This window comes from Myotis myotis, unplaced genomic scaffold, assembly GCF_014108235.1.
Source record: "Myotis myotis isolate mMyoMyo1 unplaced genomic scaffold, mMyoMyo1.p scaffold_m19_p_2, whole genome shotgun sequence".
NCBI classification, from domain to species: domain Eukaryota; kingdom Metazoa; phylum Chordata; class Mammalia; order Chiroptera; family Vespertilionidae; genus Myotis; species Myotis myotis.
This window is the reverse complement of record NW_023416324.1, coordinates 17,338,454-17,360,030: the sequence shown is the minus strand read 5'-3', so window position 1 is coordinate 17,360,030 and position 21,577 is coordinate 17,338,454. Positions and strand designations below refer to the sequence as shown.

At 51.5% G+C, this 21,577-nt stretch overlaps 1 protein-coding gene across 6 annotated transcripts in view; it reads right to left on the bottom strand.

The window, feature by feature from the left end:
* PTPRU (protein tyrosine phosphatase receptor type U) overlaps positions 1 to 21,577 on the bottom strand; it is a 78,887-nt gene that overhangs the window by 52,832 nt on the left and 4,478 nt on the right. For all 6 annotated transcript variants that reach the window (XM_036349337.1, XM_036349336.1, XM_036349340.1 and 3 more), the window contains exons 2-7: positions 10,313 to 10,444; positions 7,018 to 7,289; positions 6,443 to 6,524; positions 6,222 to 6,337; positions 5,843 to 6,017; positions 5,028 to 5,321 (exon numbers count right to left, since the gene is read on the bottom strand). In XM_036349337.1, the coding sequence (XP_036205230.1) occupies positions 5,028 to 5,321; positions 5,843 to 6,017; positions 6,222 to 6,337; positions 6,443 to 6,524; positions 7,018 to 7,289; positions 10,313 to 10,444 (1,071 nt within the window). The remainder of the gene's footprint in view (positions 1 to 5,027; positions 5,322 to 5,842; positions 6,018 to 6,221; positions 6,338 to 6,442; positions 6,525 to 7,017; positions 7,290 to 10,312; positions 10,445 to 21,577) is intronic.

The window sequence follows — 21,577 nt, the reverse complement described above, 5'->3', positions numbered from 1 at the left end:
TTCTCGGTCAGCCTAGAATGCTACCCACGCCCGCCCCCCCCCTCCCCCCGCAATGCCTCCAGCTTCCTGCATGGCCCAGGCCTCACCTCTTTCCGGTCTCTGCTAAAATGTCACCTTCTCAGTAAACTAGACTCTGGAGCCTTTTTAAAATAACAATCCTCCTACGGCCACACACACCCCTCCCTAGCACTTATTATCATTTGACAAACTATGTATTTCGTTGTTTACTGTCTCCTCCCACCAAAATGTGAGTTCCACATGCAGAACTCTCACGCTAGTAACCTTTGTCTGTCTTGGTCCCAGTCCTAAACCCCTCACAGCTATAATAGTACCTGACACATAAGAGGCACTCAATAGCCATTTTTTTTTTTTTAATGAATCTTCACACTCTGTATGGTAAAATTATTCCCGTTTTATAAAGCAAGGGGACTAAAAAAGTTCCAAGAGGCTAAGTAACCTGACCCAGATCCCTCAGCTAGAAAGTAATTCCCACTGGAATACTCCGGCCCACCCCCCAAGGGTCTTCCCAAATGTAGCATTTAACTGGATTTTAGATGGTTCCCAGATCAGCTTTTAAAAACACAGAATATGAACGGCAAAAATAAATAAATAAACCTCAACCTAAACCTTGTACCTTATCCAAAGATTAACTCAAAATGGATTGTGGACTTAAATGTAAAAAGTAAAACTATTTTAGCCCTAGCCAGTTTGGCTCAGTGGATAGAGTATCAGCCTGTGGACTGAAGAGTCCCAGGTTCAATTCCAGTCAAGAGCACATGCCGGGGTTGCGAGCTCGATCCCCAGTCGGGGGGTGTGCAGGAGGCAGCCAATCAGTGATTCTCTCTCATCACTGATATTTCTATCTCCCCGTCTCCCTTCCTCTCTGAAATCAATAAAAATGTATATTTTAAAAAAACACTATTTTTACACTTTTGGGGGGCGAGGGAAACACAGGAGAAAATCTTTGGCATCTAGGGTTAGGTAAGGAGTTCTTAAACTTGACATCAAAAGCACAATTAATAAAAGAAAATTTTTATAAATTGGCCTCATCAAAATTAAAAGTGGTTGTTCTGTGACAGACCAGGTAAAGAGGATAAAAAGACAAGTTAAAAGCTGAGAGGAAAGTATTTCCAAACTACATATCCAACAATAGGACTAGTATCTAGAATGTGTAAATACCTCTCAAAACTCAACAGTAAAATATGAATAATCCACTCAGAAAATGGGCAAAGACACAAACAATTCACCAAAGAGGAATGCAGATGGCAAATAGCACATGAAAAGATGTTCAACATCATAGGCATTAAGGAGATGCAAATTAAGACCAGGATGGCATATTACTATACACCTCTCAAAATGGCTAAAATGACAAAAATTATGGCACCACCAAATTTTGGCAAGGATGTAGAAAATTGAATCACTCATACATTGCTGGTGAAAATGTAAAATATATAGGCATTCTGGCAGTTTCTGATAAAACTAAATATGCCCTTAGCATATGACCCATCAGCAGAGTCCTTAGGCATTTACCCCAGAAAAAATGAAAGTTTATGTTCATGAAAAACCTATACACAAATGCTCATAGCAGCTTTACTTGTAATAGCCAAAAGTGGTACCAGTCCAGATGTCCTTCAACCGGTGAAAGGTTAAACAAAGTGTGGTATATCCATATCATAGAATACTACTCAGCAATAAAAAAGAATAAATTACTGATATACACAACAACTTGGATGAATCTCCAGGGAATTATACTAAACAAAAAAAACCAATCTCAGTGCCAAGACAATTCAATGGGGAAGAATAATCTTTTCAATACATGATTCTGGGCCCCTAGCTAGTGTGGCTCAGTTAGTTGAGCATCATCCCATGCACCAAGAGGTTAAATTCCTGATCAGGGCGCATGCCTGGGTTTCGGGCTCGATCCTCAGTAGGGGGTGCACAGGAGGCTGCTGATAGATGTGTCTCTCTCCCTCTCCCTTCCTCACTCTCTAAAATCAATAAAAACATATATAAAAATTGCTAAAGTCATCTTCTAAAGTAAATAAATTAAATAATAAATAAATAGTGTTGGGACAACTGGACATCCACATGCAAAAGAATAATGCTGGACCCTTACCTCACACCATATACAAAAATGAACTCAAAATGGATCAAGGGCCTAAATGTAAGAGCTAAAACTATAAAACTCCTAGAAAAAATAGAGGTAAATCTATTAGGTTAGGCAGTAGTTTGTTATTTTTGTTTTAGATGGGACATCAAAAGCACAAACAATAAAAGAAAAAATATATAAATTGGGCTTCATCAGAATTAAAAACTTTTGTGCTTCAAAAGACACCATCAAGAAAGTTAAAAGACAACCCACAAAATGGAAGAAAATGTTTGCAAATACATCTGATAAAGGTTTAGCATCTATAATATATGAAGAACTAGAGGCCCAGTGCACAAAATTCTGCACTGGGGGGGGAGGGTCCCTCAGCCCGGCATGCGCTCTCTCTCAGTCCAGGACCCCTCGCTCCTTACCACCCGCCTGCTCGCTGCTCCTTAGCACTGCTGCGGAGGCAGGAGAGGCTCCCGCCACCACCGCTGCACTTGCCAGCTGTGAGCCCAGCTTCTGGCTGAGCAGCGCTCCCCCTGTGGGAGCACAATGACCACCAGGGGCAGCTCCTGTGATGAGCACCTGCCCCCTGGTGGTCAGTGCGCATCATAGCAACCGGTCGTTCTGGTCATTCCGCCATAACAGTCACTTAGGCTTTTATTATATAGATTCCTAAACTCAATAACAACAACAACAACAACAACAAAACTTAAAAATAGGTAAAGGGTTTGAATAGACACTTCTACAGAGAAGACATACCAATGACCAATAAGCACATGAAAAAAAATGTTCATTATCATTAACCATCAGGGAAATGCAAATCAAAACCACAATGAGATACCACTTCATACCCCCTAGGAGGGTTATTAATAAGAAAACAGATAATAAATGTTTACAAGAATATAGAGAAATTAAAACCCTCATATACTACTGATGGGAATGTAAAACGGTGCAGCTGTTCCTCAAAGGTTAAACATAGTTACCATATGATATATACACTATATAACCAGAAGAAATAAAAACATATATCCACCAAAAACCTGTACATGAATATTCATAGCAAAACTGTTCATAATAGCCAAAAAGTATAAACAATCCAAATGTCCATCAACTGGTGAATGGATAAATGGTGGTATTGTCCAAATAACAGAATATTATTCAGCAATAAAAAAGGAATAGAGTACTGATATATACCACAACGTGGATAAACCTTAAAAACATTATCCTAGGTGAATGGCGCCAGTCACAAAAAATAACTGTATACTGTAAGATTTCATTTATATAAAATGTTCACAAAAAGGTAAATATGGATTTTTGTAAATATAAGCACATGAAGAAAGCCACACGGACAAAGTAAATGAGTGGCTGCCTGGTGTTGGAGGTGTTAGGAAGAAATGAGGGGTAGACTACTAAAAGATACAAGGTTTCCTTTGGGGATGATGAAAATGTTCTAAAGTTGGTTGTGGTGATGGTTGCACAGCTCTGTGAATATGCTGAAATCCACTGGATTGTACATTCTAATGATTGAATTGTATGAGATGTGAATTATATCTCAATAAAAATGGTACCAAATTTAAAAATCAATTCCAAAAGTTTATATACTGTATGATTTCATAAATTATATAACTTTTTAAATATGTTTTTATTGATTTAGAAAGAGAAGAAGGGAGAGGGAGATGGAGATAGAAACATCAATGACAGAGAAACATTAACACGTTGTCCCCTGCTGGGGATTGAGCCCAAAACCCAGGCATGTGCCCTGACATCTTAGTGCATGGGTCGACTCAAGCACTGAGCCACACCAGCAGGACTATATAATATTTTTGAAATGATAAAATTTTAGAAATGAAGGACAGATTAGTGGTTCTCAGGAATTGTGGTGGAAGAAGGAATGGAGGCTAGTGTGGATATAAAAGAACACCACCCAGGATTCTTAAGTTGATTGAACTGTTCAGTATCTAGGTTTGTGGCAAATACACAAACCTACACATGTGATAAAAGCGAATAGAACTAAATACACACACACACACACACATATACACAAATGGCAACACGTGAAACTGGAGAAGTCTGAATAAGATCTGTGGGTTGTATCACTGTCAACATCTTGATTGTGATATTATACTACAGTTTTGGGAAATGTTACCATTGCAGGAAATGGGTAACGTGTATACGGAATTCTCTCTTTTGTCTTACAACTGCATATAAATCTGTAATTATTATAATAAAAAATCCAATTAAAAACAAATGCTTAAATCACAGAGTGAGAAAATTGTTTTGTTCTCAATTTCTCTTCAGATTAAAAATAATGGCTTCTCTGGTGCAGGTGTGCAATCACTCCTAGCAGATGCTTCAGCCCTTCAACATGGAAGAGCAATGCCCAGACAAGAGACTCCAGCTACAATTTAATAACACACTTTCTTCATTTGGTGGTGTTAAGTTGTTTATTTTATCTAGGTAACATAATGTCGAATTATGGGCAGAGTCTGGAGCCAGCCAGGCAAGGGTTCCAATGCCAGTTCCTCCACTTACTAGCTCTGGCCAGTAACCTAACATCTTTGTACCTCATTGATTTTTCACTCTCTCTTCCTCTCCCTTCCTCTCTCTCTAAAATTTTTCACTCTCTCTATAATTTTTCATCTATAAAATGAATATGAACAGTATTGCTATGAATATTCGTGTACAGGTTTTTGTGTGTTGTGAGTTTTAAATCAGTAAGAGAAGAGAGAGAGAGAGAGAGAGAGAGAGAGTGTGTGTGTGCATGTACATGTGCGTTATGTGTCTGGCACAAAGTGTTAGCTATTATTATCTTTACCATAACAAGGACTGAGGAAAAATCACGTTTTAGAAAGTTTTAGAAGCACAGATGCAGGCCATACTACCTCTCAGAACGCACCACTTCCCCCCTTGGATGCCTGGATCCCATACTCACCTGCGCACTTGGTGCGGCTGACCAGGGGAGGCCCGGGGCGGCCAGTGCCGCCGTCCCCCGGGCGCGTGAGGAGCACGCTGATCTCGTACTCAGTGTCGGGGTCCAGGTGCCACAGCTTGTAGGTCTGCAGGTTGACGGCGTGCACCTCTGCCCACGGGCCGCGCGCCATGCGGTACTCAATCTCCTTGCGCACGATGGGCCCATCGCCAATGATGGAGTTGGTGTTGAGCTGGATGATGAGGTAGGTGGGACCTGCGCGCAGCAGCTGCGGGGGCGCGATGGGAGTGGGGGGCTCTACGAGGACATGGGGTAGAGGCGGAGCCAACGGATCTGCTGTGAGGTCTCGGGCCCCAGCTCCGCGCGGATCACACCCAAATCCCAAGCGTCCTCCCAGGCCTTTCATGCAACCCCCAGGCCCTCGGCCAGGACGCTTCCCCGCCCCCATTAAATGCCCAGGACCATGAAGGGCCCCCCACCCCAAAGTCTGACCCCAGCCTCACCTCTCAGTCCACACCCTCTCCCTCACTCCCCTCGATCCCCAAGTCCTCGCCTCCAGGAGCTGATTGCAAGCCTATTCGGGTTAACCCACGGTCCCTACGGCCTGGCACCGCCTTACCGGTTCACACCTTGTCGCTCCCACCCCCGCCCCATCCCCAGGCCCGGTCTCTCCATCAGACCCCCGCCCCCTCGATCAGACCTTTTCTCTGGAGAGGCAGTGCCCCCTCTGCAGGCCCCTGAAGACCCTGTTACCGCACCCCTGCAAACCCTGCCCCTCCACCCGTCGGCCCCGCCCCCGCGAGCTCGCGCGCGCTGACCCTTGACGATGAGCTCCGCGAAGTTGGAGACGCCCGCGCCGCGCGGGGCCTGGGACACGCAGCGGTACAGGTCCTGCTCCTCGCGGCCCACGGCGGCCAGCGGGAAGGTGGCGAGGAAGCGCCGGTGGCTGATGTGCCGCACGCCGGCCGCGGGCACCAGCGCCCCGCTCTGCCGCTGCTCGAGGAGAGAGAGGGGTGAGCGGGTCAGGGACGCGGGGGGAGAGCGTCCCCATCTCTCTTTTACCTGGCGAAGGGAATAGCAACTGTCCTGGCCCCAGTGAGCCGTCCCTGGGGGGATGGAGGCACCCGAGAGGGCGGAGAGACCCAGTGGCCGGAAGAAGCCCCCAACACCCTTTGGCCAAGGCCCCACCCTCCTCACCTGCAGGAGAAAATGTTCCGCCTCCGCCGCCCTGCCCGCCGCCATGCACTGGAAGGAGGCGTTCTGGCCGGCGTTGACCTCCACGTCGCCCAGGCGGAAGAAGTGCGGGGCCTTTGCTGCGGGAATATGCCCGCGGGGTGAGCTGGGCCTGCGCCCCCTGCAGGCAGGAGCCCTGACCGCCCGCACCCCTCCCCTTGCGCCCGAGGGAGCCCGGGACTCACCGCAGGGGTAGCTGAGCAGCAAGATGTCGTCCAGGCCCATGTAGCCCCTGCGGTCTGGGGAGATGAGGGCCTCAAACAGCACCTGGGGGAGGCGGGAGGGTCCCTGTCATACCGACATTCCGCCAGCCCTGCCTGGGGAGGTGTCCACAAGGGCCCCCTTTCAGCTCTGCTCCAGCCCCTTCCTCAAAGCAGCAGAGGTCAGCCCAGCTCACAATGACTGCCCAACAAAGCCAGCTAGCTGTGGGAGGCGGTGTCAGCCCTCAGAGCTAACACGGTCAAGGCCAGAGGACAGTTACCTTCAAGTAGCAAAACTCTTCCCAGCCAGACAGGGATTCCAGGCCAGCACAGTTCCAACTCACTCTTGACCCCAGCTCTGACGTGGAACCCAGACTGAACTGTCACTGAATAACCCAGCGCTGACCACAGACTGACTCCTGGCCTTGACCACAGATTGCCTCCTGATGCTGAACACAAACTCATTCCATCCTCAGCCACTCACTCACTCTGGCCTCAAGCTGACACCTCACTACCCCCACCCTCAAGCATAAGCTGACCACAGACTGAACTCAGCCCACCTGATATTCATTGGGCCAGAAGGTGCTGACAGCCATTTCAGCCTGGTGCCACTGACGGCCATGGGATCCCGTCATATTCCAGACAGCGCTGCCCAGGGGACCGCCATTGACCCGCACGTAGATACCCAGTGTGCCCGGGCTGTGCCCATCCCGGCTGTACAGGAAGTAGCTGAACTGCACACAGTGGGTGTCATTCTCGCTCAGGCTCTGGAAGATGACATGGGCCCGCTGGCCTGGAGCATGCTGGGAAGCATTGACCATCAAGTAGGAACCTGAAAGGAGAGGAGGAAGAGTCAGGAGTTCAGGAGACCTGGAGGACCAGGGTCAGGTGGGCACAGAGGAGTGGGCAGAAACCAAGGACCCCAGGAATTTGGACAACACCATGAATCCGGAGTTCCGAGTTCTGGACCCAGCTCTGATTCACTGGGTAAGTCCCTTCACTTTCCTACATCTATTTCCCAAAGGAGAGACTTGGAGCAGGAAAAACACAGAAGTCTGACTTTAACACAACCCTTTCTTGCTCCTCACCACCTGCAATCACAACCCAAGCTCATGCCGATCCAAGGCTTTCCCCACGCTCTGAGCTGTCCTTGGAGGCAGGGACCATGTCATTCATCTCAGCAGTCAAGAGTCTGGCACGACAAGCCCTCAAAGGCCACCTCTTCTGAAGTCTCCCCCCCCTTCCTCCCTCCTTCTGCGGGCTTCTCTCTTGGCCCTTAGATCATGAATAAAGGTGTGTGTGTTTCCCACCAGCCCATGATGCCTCAGGGTTCCACTGTGTCCCCAGCACAGGCTCTGAACCCAACCAGAATGACTGTATAGAACAGATTCAATGAAAAGACTCTAACTTCCCTTCCAGCCCCCACCTCCTGAGTCTAAATTCCTGGGTTACATGTCTCTTGATTTCCAACCTAGAGAAAGGCAGCCCTGCCCCTTCCCCAGAGATCCAGGCTGTCTGCTGGCCTGGAAGTCGGGTGACAGAGTGGGCTGACTCCTCAGGACCTGGCTGAGGGATTATGGCTTCCCTTCTGTGGGGAGAAGGCCCCAGCAGCTGCCAACGGGGTGCCCGCAGCCACCCAGCGCTGCCTCCTCCCGGGCTTGGCTGCCAGCCAACACAAGCTCATTCAGCTCCCAGCTCTGAGATGACTCCCCAGGGACTCCAAGGAGGCGATCTCATTCATCTTTGTGAGCCAGAAGCCTGTGGAGGCTGCTCCTGGTCCGGTCCTGGTGGGTAGCAAACAAAAACCCAGGTCCCCGTCCCCACTCAGGAAGGGGCAGCCCCAGTCCTCCGCAGTCTCTCTAGGCCCCACACCACCCCCCCTCCTCTCTCCTCTCCCTGTGAGCAGCTGTGTGCGTCTTCCTCCCCCTTTCAATCTGACACTTTGTTCTTGTCTCTTCCTTCTGCTCCCTCTGCCTTGCTCTCACTCTGCACACACACACCCCTCCCCCCCCCCCCCCCTTCTTTCATTTACTCCCTTCAGTCCTGTGGCTCTTCTTTCTCTCTCCTGCTCTCTGCCTCTTTCCTTCTCTCTCTACCCTAATACCCTTATCTTAAAGGAGAGCACCAAGGAAGCAGGACTGTGCCCATCTTGCTGACCCCTGCTTCCCCAGGATCCAGCACAAGGCCCCTGCTACTTGCTAAATTTCTCTTTCCCCTTTCCCACTGGATATACCTCTATTTGTGTGTGGGAGAGAAAGAGAGAGCCCGCACAGAGTGGTCAGGACTGTTATAGGTGAATGCAAATCACCTTGTACCTGAGTGCCAACCAGGTACCAGACTGAGAGTGGGGCCCTGGGGATATGGAGACGGCCCACACAGTGCCCTACCGTGGGCACCTTGATAGATCACTCTCACCCAGATCAGACTCTGATACCTGATAATACAGGGCTCACACAAGGGACTGAGAGCCCTGCAAAGACAGAGATGGGAGTCCCAGGGTGGGCACAGGGGCACAGGAGGGGGAGGCAGGGAGGCCTCCAGGAGGCAATGCCAATGATAAGAGATGAGGATTTGGAGGCCCCCCAGGCCAGGCAGCGGAGGGCCTCTCTCCTGTTGGCTTCAGCTCCTGGCCTCACCACTGAGAATCTTTGCTGCCCTTCCCTGCACCCTTGACAGCAGTTCTGAGAGCCAAGACTCTGGCCCACTACTGTGACAGGGCAGAGGAAGGGGTCCGCAGGCTGTCAATTCTGAGGCTCCCTCAGCAGGCCCATGTGGTTCTCACACTGCTATCTCCTCCCACCCAGCTTTTAACGGTAATAAGGTTGATATGTTGGCCTCTATCTGTCTTACCCTTTTCTTAACTCCCAGTTGATTCTGCACCCACTGAAGAGGGGTGCTAATAATTGGGCTCCCTCAAATACCTCCAACAATAGCAACTAAACATTCATTGAACCCCTAAATGCTACCCATGTTATGTACCTTATATAGACATTATCTAATAACCCTGTGAAATAAATATTCTCCCCATTTTACAGGTAAGAACATGGGAGCTCAGGGAAATGAAGTGACTTGCCCAGGTCACACAGCTGATAAAGTGATAATGCCAGGATTTGAAGCTCAGTCTTCATGATTCTGGAACCAGGGTTCCAGGGGCCATCATCAGAGCAGGAGGCCAGGACTAGAATCCATGTCATTAGTCTTCCGAGTCCCAGGGCTCACAATGACACAGTTCCCCAGCCTGAAACAGGGTCAGGGCATTGTGGAGTGGAAAGGATCTGGGACTTGCAGGAAAAGGAGGCAGAGGAAGGAAGGTTTTATACACATCCAGCCCCAATGTTACTGCTCTTTCAGCATCTTCAAGTCCTGGGAACCCAGGATTCAGAGGCTCTCAGTGAATAAAGAAGGTCTTTTCTTTTTTAATATATATTTTCTTATTTCAAAGAGGAAGGGAGACGGAAAGAGAAACATCAATGATGAGAGAGAATCATTGATTGGCTGCCTTCTCAAAGCCCCCCATTGGGGATTGAGCCCACAACCTGGGCATATGCCCTAGTCGGGAATCGAACCGTGATCTCCTGGTTCATAGGTGGATGCTCATCCACTGAGCCACACCAGCTGGGCAAAAAAAGAGGGTCTTTGAATACTTGAGCCTGCATCGATTTTACAGGGAAACTCCCTGATGTACATAGCTGGGCAGTGTCCAGAGAGCTTCACCTTCAGTGTCATGTATGTCATTACAGATGCCAAAGCAGATGAGGCCCCGAGAGGTTAAGTAATGTACCCAAGGTCACATAGCAGGGCGGCAGAATGCCCCCAGCAGGAGACAAATGGGGAATGGTGACAGAGTAGACTCACCATGGGGCAGGTCCGCAGGAGCCCGGGTACCAGGTTGGATCCGCACCTGCTCCCACTGGAAGTCGTCGTACTGGGCCTGGCTGTACTCACAGGGCACTGCTGAGTCACTTGTCTCCTCGAAGGTGCAGCCAGCTGTGAGGGCAGGGCCTGGTTAGCCAAGGCTAGGGCAGGGCTGCTATCCAGGGGGGCTCCTGGACTACCTCCAGGTGCACCCACACTCCCTTCCTACCCAGGCCTACCCTGCCCCCCTCCCTCTCCACAGGCCCTCCCCTCACTGCTCCCTCCAACAAAACTCTCCCTCCTCCACCCTCTCCCTCTACCAAAGCTCTCTTTACATTGTCTCCTCCCAATACAAGACCTCCCCACATTGCCCACTCCTCCAGTACTTCCCAGGACACCCCCACACACGCACTGCTCAACCACCCATCAAAGACCCTACCCAGAAAAACTAGTTATCATTACTGCTATATCATTAGAACCTCACAACAATTCGTGAGATTAGGACTTAGAATTACCCCCATTTTACAGATGAGGAAACCGAGGCCCAAAGAAGCTGAATGAGTTTGAACTGAGATCTCCTGACTGCTAGTCAGAGCCCATCACCTGCCCCTCCACCTTCCCATAGAGGACAGACAGAAGGCCCCGAGACCAGCAGGGTCATGAATGCCCTCAGCCAGCCCTGACAGTATCTGCTTAAAAATAACAGTGGCAACAGATCATCTCAGGCTTACAACAAGCCCCGAACAGTGCTAAACTTTATAGGTGCAGACTCGCATTTAGGCCTTGCCTTCTGAGCGGGTACCACTATTATTCCTACTTGACAGATGAGCTTAGAAGATTCAGTCATTGCCCAAAGTCACCCAACTTAGGTTTCTGCTTGCAGGAATATGACACACAAGGGCACGGTCATATATGGACTGGGCACACACATGAGCAAAGGAAGCAAATTCTCATGATTTGGAACCAATGTTTACAGTTTAAACGAGAAGAGGAGGAAGGAATAGGGGATTGAAATAGATGTGAGTGAGACCTTTGGTTGGTAATGAGGCCCGTAAATCTTAGCTCGCTCATCCAAGCCCTGAGTTGGGCACCTAATACAAATACCACTGGTTCAGAAAGTACCTGCACCCGGTCCCTGTACTCACTCCCAAACCTCAGTGTTTGGAGTCCCCCTCAGTGATAGTCTGAAGCATCTGAGAGCTGGAAAATGCCTGAGCAAGTGGCAAGGAAGCAGGCACAAATCGTGCCAGCCCTGTCCTGGGTGCCTGCCCTTGACAGACACGGTGACTGAGGCTCCGAGGGGTGAAGGGCTCGTCTACAGTAAACGTGGTAGATAAGTGAGTGGCTTTGGTATCAGACAGACTTAGGAGTTTGGACTCCTAAGGTTCTTGACTCAGAAGTTTGCCAACCCTTTTGACTGTGGGCAAGTCACTTCTCCTTTCTGAGCCTCAGTTTCCCCATCCACACGGCGGTTGTTGAGGATTCATTGTGGGATCCACTTAGCACCGTGCCTAGCACATGCAAGCACTCAGGGAACACCAGGCTCCTCACACGTGCCACTTGAGGCTACATGAGTAGCAAGCAGGACTTGAGCCCATGTTGGTCAGCTGCCAAAGTCCCCATCTCCCACCAGAAAAGCCTTCACTATGAGAACCTGAGCTACTTCCCAGGCTCAAGAAGAGGAGGGGAGAGAAACAGACAGCAATTGGAGAGTGGGTGCCGCGGGCCAGGAGCAGCGGGGACTTTGCACACACAGCCAGTGACCACTCTCAGAGGCTCTTGTTTCACCTGCAGCAGGGACTTCTCTAGGTTGCTATGAGGATCACATAATGGAAACACCCAGCACAGCCAGGCACAAAGGGGCTCCTATTGTGGGGGGTTTCCCTTTCCTCTTCTTGGACCCTATCGGAGTGTAAAATGATGAGTTGTGGGCATAGGGATGGCACCAAGTGGATGCAAGGAAATCACAGAAGTCTCTCTCCAGAGCTGGGGCAAGTCCTGGGCTGAGCCTTTTGCCCCTTTGTGTAAAAAGCCCTGGTCTGTACAGTGAGTGGCCTGTGGCCTGTGGGAGGTGCGTTTTAACCTCATCAGTGCTGGGAAGGTCTTAGCTTTCCCACTAGAAAATGATCCACAGCACAGCACAGAGAGGACATCGCCAGTAGGGATGGTCAGGGAGGGCTTCCTGAAGGAGGGAACAAGTGACTTCATTCAGCCTGAGCTGAGTCTGCTCCTGAGGGTCTTAGCCAAGGCCTCCCTGAGGCAGAGAGATTGCCATGAAGAGAAGCCAGAGTTTAGAGCCCTGCGAGGGTGCAGGCCCTTCCTGTTGCTACACAAGTAACAAGGCAGCTGCCCCAGAGGTCCCGCCCCTGGTCCTGGGGCGAGCCCGATTGTGCCAGCTCTTTCCTTCATGAGCTGTCAGGACTCCCCAGCTGACTGACCTGGTTAGAGGGACACCCAGACCATTGATCTTACCCAGAATGGCCCTCAGACTGACTAACCCAGGTCAGTGACCCCACACAAACAGACCTGAGCCAGAGTGACCCCACTGACATTCAGATGACTGCCAGACCATCTGACTTCAGCCAGAATGACCACCAGACTGACTGACCCCTGACCTCTGCCAAATGACGCCTATAACTGACCCCAGCCAGGGTGACCTCCCCAGCTGACTGACTCCAACTAGAGTGCCCCTAGGCAGAATGACTCCCTGACCCATGTCCCTCCCCAGTCCTGTATCTCTGGGCCAGGCCCATTCCAGCCACAGCCTTAGCAGGTAGTATCTCTGGGGCCAGTCTCCCTAAGGAGAACCCCACCCCCAACCAGTCCCCAGCTCACCCTGGGATGGGAACAACCCCATCACCTCCTGTCTGGATGACACAAAGCCAAGTCCCAGCTCCTGCTAGAGACCCAACTCCTGCAAGGAGCCACCAGCCCCGGAGGTAAACACTAGATCAGACTTTGGGTTCAGAGCAAGAATGGTAGCCGGCAATCCCTCTCAGCTCTATCGACACAGACATGGGCACAGACATGTACACATACGTCACCACCACCACGAGGGGGCTGCCACCTACACCATGAGCACCTGCGCTGGTGAACCCTCACAGTAACTCAGAAGGTAAATACTATTGGTAGCGTTGTGGATTAACCTAGTTATGAATAACTGCAAAGGAGCAAAAGAGCATGCCATCTGTGCAGCTTTGCCAGGAAGCTTCAGTTTAACACTCCCCAGGAAGCCACCAGTCTACTCCTCGCAGATCTGGACAGGGGGAGAAGAGACGCATGCCCAGTCAAGTCTGGGTGACATAGGGGAGGTACTTGTCCGTCAGTCACACCTGGGAACAGGTCATTGGCCAGAGCAGGTACGGCCGCTGCAAGTGCAGAAAGACTTGAGATATTTAATCCCCTAAACAAAGGCATTCACTCGCTGTGTTTTCAGGACTCCTGTTGAAGGGGGTGCCCTACATTCATTGCCCTACAAGAATGCCCTCCATTCTTGGCTCCCCTACATTCATTCACGTGTGAGCCATGTGAACCCCACACAATGGAGTAATGAACTGCAACTAGCCTGGTGCTGTACCGGACCCAGTTCCAGCATGGAGCAGAAACTCTGGACCCTGGCTTTGTTTATAGCTCTGCTGAATCCCCAGCTGCACATCTTTCAGGACTGGATTAAGGGAAATGGGAGTTTGGAAACCCAAGGATGTAATTCCACTCAAATAAAAATCACTCATCCTCCATGTGAGTCTCAGAAAAAATTTTTTTCTCAAAATATTGTAAGAACTCCACCCCCAGCACCCAGTGGGGAAAGGGATACCACATGGATAACACTATTATTATTCCTATTTAACAGATGGAAACTGAGGCACAGAGAGATGAGGTGGCTTGCCCGAGGCCACACCTGAAGTCCCAGATACTGGGTGTTAAGCCACCTATATTACTCAAGAAGGTGAGGCACAGACAGAATCAGGTGGCTTCTCCAGAGGGCACTACAGGATCAGGAGCGGGACAAGCCACCAAGGAGTTGGGAGTCAGATGTCAGGGACCCATCCTGGATGCAAACAACACACACTCCGCTCTCACTCAGAAAGATACACACACACACACACACAGCCCCACACTCAAATGTTTACATACACACAGCCCCACACTCAAATGTTCACACACACACACACACACAGCCCTGCAATCAAATGTTCACACGCACTCACACACACACACACAGCCCTGCACTCAAATGTTCACACACACACACAGCCCTGCACTCAAATGTTCACACACACACAGCCCCACACTCAAATGTTCACACACACACAGCCCCACACTCAAATGTTCTCACATACATACACACACACACAGCCCCGCACTCAAATGTTCACACACACACACACACACACTCCCTTACTCCAGCCTAGTCCAAGCCTTAGGGACACCGTCTCAACTGGCCTAGGGGCAGGGAGAAAACCAGGCCCCTCCTTGGGCACCCATCTCTGCCAGGACCTCCCAGAGAGGGTGGGCTTAATCAACGCAGGACCACCAGGAGCTCCCCCAGCATCAATTCAAACTGGCCCAGCGACATTCCTCAGCTAATCTCCCCAATCTGGCAGGCGGTTGCCTGAGCAACCGTCAGCCACAATTTGGGAAGGCAGGAGGATGGTTTATCCACATCCGGCTGGGCTCTGGATGGGGTGGTGTAAGGGGCAAAGCAACCTCTGCAGGAGGAGCCAGAGTGTGGGAGGGGGTGTCCCTGGTTTAAGCCTGGTGTGGGGGTCTCCACCACTCCACTGCTTGTTTCCACAAGGTGCGTGTGTTGTGTGTGTGTGTGTGTGTGTGTGTGTGTGTGTGTGTGTGTGCGTGTGCGTGCACATGGCTGTGAGACTGATAGCCTGATACCAACTTACAAATACTCAAGTGGGAGGCAGGAGACCTGGACCTAGTTGCTTCTGAGCCTCTAACATCCTCTGTGACCATGGGCATGTGGTTTGCCCTCTCTGAACCCCTGCTTCCTCACTTATGAAATGCAAATGGGGAACTGGGTGACCGTGGATTCCACCTCCAGAATTCTGATTCCATTTGTGTAAGGATGCACGTGAGCACAAATTACTTGAGGGCAGAGATAGATACTATGGGGGAGAGGGAGAGTGGGCATGGGTGTCTCAAAGGATGGCCCCCAGGCAGTGTGCGGTGGAGCTGTGGTGTGCAGGTATGTGTTGCTGTGCAGAGGTAATGAGCATATTCAGTGATAAGCCTGTGCCCCAGGGGGGGTGTTACATGGCAGAGTGGAGGGGAGTTGTGCGAGTATACGTGTGTGCATGTGAGCGTGACCACAAGCATGTGAGCACCAGACTCCTCCCCACTAGACAGGGGATAGTGCTCTGTGCCAGCTGTGGCTGCCAGCGCTACCCATGTTTTCTCATGACCCTCAGTAAACAGAGTTTGTGTGCAATGAGATCTGTGTTCCCTTCAGTTTGTCAACAGAGCATTCAGTTCCCACGGGTGGCCCCGGGAGAAACAAAACTTTTCCCAAAAGATTATAAATGTAAGGGCTGGGTCACACCCAACCGCAGGCACAGCCCCAACCCAGACCTGGGGAACCCAAATACAACCCCAATGACAACACAGGTCTATTTGATCATCTGAAGGCACACCCCTATTCTAGGTAACCAGCCCAACCCCGGAACCAACACAGGCCTCACCCCTGGACATTCTTGCCCAACCCAGCCCTACCCCAGGTTCTTCACACCAACTAGGCTCCATCTCAGGCCCGTCTAACCCCCACCTCCTCCCTTTCTGAGGTTAAGGACTGTCTCATACCTTTCAACCCCATCCTCAAACCCTGTGTAGAGTAGATGGTCCGTCGTAGCTGGACTTAGGATCCCTGAGAGTCTGACCCCAACCAGCTCACCTAAGGTCAAGGACCATGACTCCAGCCCAAACACCTGACCCAGCCCTCTTCACTGCTCTCCTTGTCCAGATAAACATATCCAAACCTCAGCCAGGTCTCTCTGGAACTGCCCTCCAGAGCCCTGAATAATTGATGAGCAATTAATTAAGGGCAGGGCTGGCAGCAATATGTCCACCTTCTGATCACAGCGGATTGAGCATAGCTGCAACCAGGAAGATCACCACCGGGACAGTAAGCTGAGCTGGTACCCCTACAGCAAGCATGTCAAACATGCGGCCCACCAGCCGTGAGTTTGACATGCTTGCCCTACAGCAGCCAACACAGAGGCCAGCCACAACATCCTTCATCTCCACTGAGGATAGAAGGAAGCCAACTACAGCAAGGGAAACAGGCCAGACCCACTCCCCATCTCCCTGATCAATATGTATCCCAAATCCCAAGGTTAACAGTAGGGCTGCCATATTGGCAGTGTAAGGGAAAGGCACAGGGTGGGGCAGGACTCCATCGGGAGGCAAAGGACTGAATGGAGGGCTGTGCTGTGTGGAAGTACAATGGGCAAAGAGTGCACAGACTCCTGCATGAAGACACCCTGTATCATATAAAGCCACAGTACAGAATAGAGAGGCAGAGGGCTGTGCACAAACCATGTAGCACAAAGAACTATGCTTCCTAACAGTCCCGTGGAAGGAGAGGGCTATGTGTACCACGATGTGGTGTTGCTGTGGGTACGAGTCAGCCGCTGCACACAAAACACAGAGGCACAATGCAGTTACACAACGCAGGGGAGCAGAGCACACGGCGTGCACAGAGCCCAGTACAGACACCTTTAATGGCACCGCCCAACTGGCCAGCACCATGATGCAGCGTAGAGGTGCCTCCTCCCTCGTGGACGTGACCCAGAACTTCACAGAGGCAAGCGCACAGTGCAGTGCGATTGGAGAGTGGTGTATGGAGAGTGCCCAGGTGCTAAGTTCAAACCTTGCTAATTCTTCCCCTCCAGACTCTAGCACAGGGCCAGGCACATAGGTGCTCTCCGAATTCTCACAGAAAGGATGTGTCCAGTGTAGGCACAGAGATACAGGGAAGAGAAGGACACGAGCGATGCCAAAGGAACTGCTGGGTGTGGAATATAAGCTCAACACAGTCCCAAGGAGCAGAGTACGTGTAGACATGAGGGCAGGGGTAGAAACATGCACCAACATGGAGTGCAGTGAAGGTGCGTGGAACAGTGAATTCAGTGCAAGGGCTCTGGGCCCTGATATCCAGTAGAGTGCGCATGACCCAACTGTGAGCGGGTACAGGGCAGGGTGGAGTCCGGGCAGTAACCCTGGGCGGTGCACACGTGCACAGCTGGGTACTGTGAATGGGTGCTGTCCATAAAAACCCAGGCCAGTCCCCAAGCCCAACAAAGCGGGCCCCAGCTGCAGTGTACGTACAGGCCCCCTGAGCAGTGTGCAAGGAGGGGCAGAGGTGCGTGCAGGGATGGCGTCCAGGCAAAGATGCTGTTCAACTGGGGCTGCCAACAGGAACCTGGGAGACACCACCAGCAGACGCCTCAGTGGTGAGATCAAGAAAGGGCGGGATCCCACAGGGAACAGCGTTACAAGGCAGTGGCGCAGTGCGAAGGGCTAGGCCAGGAGCAGGCAGACATGCCACGCGACGCAAAGATGCAGTGTTGTGGTGGCATGCCATCTGTTGGCACAGCACAGTGGTGCATTGCTAGGAGCCATGCCCAACTCCTAAGAGAGTCCACAAGCCCAATGCAACAGCGAGGCCCGAAAGAGTAACATCGCACAGAGGACAGTTGCAAAGACATAAGTGGCAGGACAGCTGCAGGATGGAGGTGCAGTACAAGGAGACAATGCAAAGATGGAGTCTATGACACGCAGCCAATGCAATGCAGGATCCTGGCACGGCCATGCTGTGTAAGGCTGAGACGCAGTGCGGTGTGGTCCAGTCCTGAGGGGCTGGGCCCAGGAACCCCAGAGAACACACACTGCGAGCAGTCCAGGGCCATGATGCAGCGCAGTTATTAGCGTAAGGCAACGAGGCGGCACATTGCGAAAGTGTGTGTGGAAGGTTGCACATGCTTCCCTGTGCTGCCCTGGAGAGCAGGGAGCCCAGAGCCCTGGAAAACTCTGGGCCTGAGCTCTGTCAGGGAGAACAGGCTACCCCCTGGGTTAGGAGCCGTGTCTGCTCTGTGGGTCCCCTGTGCTCCAACCCCCAACACCGTCCACCTCAGTGACTCTCCAAGGGCACAGGATGAAACCACTGCTGCCCAGGGGACGGGCAGCCAGAACTGAGCACATTGTCCAGGTATTTATCTCTGAGGAGGGCCCCAGCGCGCTGGCAGGCAAACAATGAATTCAGATTCTGCTAAAAAGCTTTTGGACAATTAAAGCACAGCCCCTGGCCCCCAGCCCAGGGCAGAGCAGTGTAGGGCAGAGCAGGAGAGAGACAGAGAGGGAGACCCATTGGACTGGGCCCTGGTACAGAGTGGGCGGCAAGTTGGTGTAAACAGCGGGGTGGAAGTGAGAGGCGAGCCAGACCCAATCAATCTGGCTGATCACTCTTTACCCGTCCTGGGCCTGGACTTCATCAGAAGCCAAGAATGCACAGTTAATAATAGCTAGTACTTACTAGTACACAGTGCTTACCATGGGCCAGGACCTGTTCTACACTCTGTATGGATGAAAATGGAATATACCCTCATAGCAACCCCATGCAGTGTGTTCTATAATTACCCCCATCTCACAGATGAGAACACTAAAGGCCCAGAGAAGTCAAGTGACTTGCCCAAGTGCTGAACGGCTAGCAGTGGTGGAGCCAGGATTAGAACCCAGATGATCTGGCTCCCGAGGCCATGATCTTAACCACCACATTCTAGGTAAAACACATATTTACACACATGCACTCACATGTAAACACACACATACATACGTACATACATTCTGAGCAGGGCAATTCCCACCTTCTCAGAGGAGACCCACTTATCCTGCCCAGATAAGCTTCTGACACCTCCCAGTTGTCACCTCTTATCCCCCAGCTGTTCCAAATCCCCCTTCTCTCTATCCCTCGTATGTCCCCCAACCCTCAGCTGTTCGTTCAATTCCTTGTCCCTTCATTCCCAGCTGTGCCCCCGCCATGTATCTTCATCACTAGTGATCTCCCATTCCCCCCGTTGTCCCATCACTCCAACCCCAGCTGTGATCCTGACCATCACATATGTCCTGTGCCCCAACAACACCCAATTTCCCCATCCACTCCTTCCTCCCACCTACTTCCACAATCAACTCCAAAACCTCACTGACCTCTCTAAGCCCCCTTTCTCCTCGTCCCTTCTGATTCACCACCAGGTTCTGGGCTCTGCACCCTGGGAATCTGCCCAAGACCTGTCACAACAGCCTCTTCTGAGGTGTCCAACCCAGCCCTCCCCTAGCCATTCTCCAGGCTACAGCAGCCCCTGCCCAGAGCCAGCCAAGGGGGCATACCAGCCCCATCCAGGGCTGCCCTCTGGAGCTCCAGCTCCACCTGCCACCCCCACCGAACCTTCCCTGTGTACCCAGAGGCTCACATCAATGCAAACACGGAGTGGCACCTGCCATGTACAAGGCCCTGGGGATGGGAGATGACAGAGGCTCAACCCAGCCCTCAGGAGCTCCCAGCCCAGCCTAATGGGGAAGGAGACAGAAAACCAGTGCCAAATGCTGTCGCACGGCATCTGGGAGAACTGACCCACTGTGCTGTGCCAGGAGGGCAGGGGAAGTGATAGCACAGCTCAAGGAAGACTGGATGAGTAGGCGGGCCCCGAGGAGGGGGAAGGGGAGAGAGGGGGTAAGGAGGCAGAGCATATGCAAAGGTAGAGACATGTGAAAGAACCTGGGATCAGTCTGGCCTGGTGAACCTGGAAGACAAGGTATGGACAGAAAGGAGTGGGGTCGGGAGGAGAGGCCTAAGCATGAAGCTGTCATGGAAAGCAGGCGCTGGTCATGCAGGGCCTCGCCTGCCATGTCAGGGTTTGGGTTTTGTCCCCTGGGAGCTGGAGGGCTTGAGGCCATGGCATGGCAGCATCCTGTGTCTGCCTGAGAGAAGTCATGCAGGTCTCAGGGCAATGGAAGCATTGGAAGGCTGGTGGCAGAATAAAGACCAAGGAGGGCGCTACTGCAATAGTCCAGGCACGAAATGATGGAGCTGGCGTCATAGGTTCAACCAAAGCGTCTTCATCAGCTGCTGAGTGATGGGCAGCAGCAGACCCAGGCCCCTCCCTGGGGTGTCCAGGCCTCATGAAGATGCTGCAGGCCTCGCACTGCTAGACCAGCACTGTCCATAGAGCTTTCTGCTGGGCAGACATGTTCTCTACCCGCGCTGACCAATATGATAGCCACTAGCAATGTGCAACCCTTGAGGACTTGAAATCTGGCTGGTGAGACTAAGGGACTGAGTTTTTATTTCAATGAATTTTAACGAACTTAAATTTAATAACCACACGTGACTCCATGGCCATCGTATTAGAGAGTGCAGGGAGAGACATGTCCATCGCTGCAAGGAAGTTCTACTGGAATGTGCAGCTCTAAGCTGACTAACCACGGAGAAACCGGGCCTCCTCCAGAGGCTCCTGGCCTTGGGGTCTAAAGGAAAGTCTGGAGGCAAGACCCAGGGAAGGGGGTGTCAGAAGCTGAGCTGACACAGTCCCAGTTCCTGGTCCACATGCACATCCCTTTCCTGGAGGCATACACACCTAAGCATACAAACAGACACACCGACCACGGGGCACCCCATGGCCAGACTCACAAACACCGGATAGTCCAACGCATGTGTAGCCCATTGCTGGATACAGGGGTACCCCAACCTCAGATATCCAGACACTTTCGTACCCCCCACCCAGACATCCAGGCACCTGGACAGCCCACAGCTGGACACAACACAAACACCCTCCTGCACTTGGACACCCATTAGCCTGAGGACTCCCAGACACCTGGATACACCCACCTCCGGTTACAGAGACGCTAGGATATCCTTATGTTGGCACACCCTGATCCTCCACATCCTGGCACGAGGAGACCCACACTTACATACTGAAACACAACCCACCCAAACAGCTCTGCACCCAAACTCCAAGAATTTAACCTTTAGATACCCGGATACCCTAGCATCAGGCTCCCCCAGGACCAAAGCAGCTGGTCGCCTCCCTACTCCACACTCAGAGCCTGCCACACAGAGTAACCAGACGGCTAGATACCCTGACAGGCCACACATGTCCTGTGCCCTGGGCGACAATCATACAACCACAATCATACACACACACATACATCCTCCCCACTCTGACTGTCCAGATGCCAGAATCGCACCTGCACACACTTCAG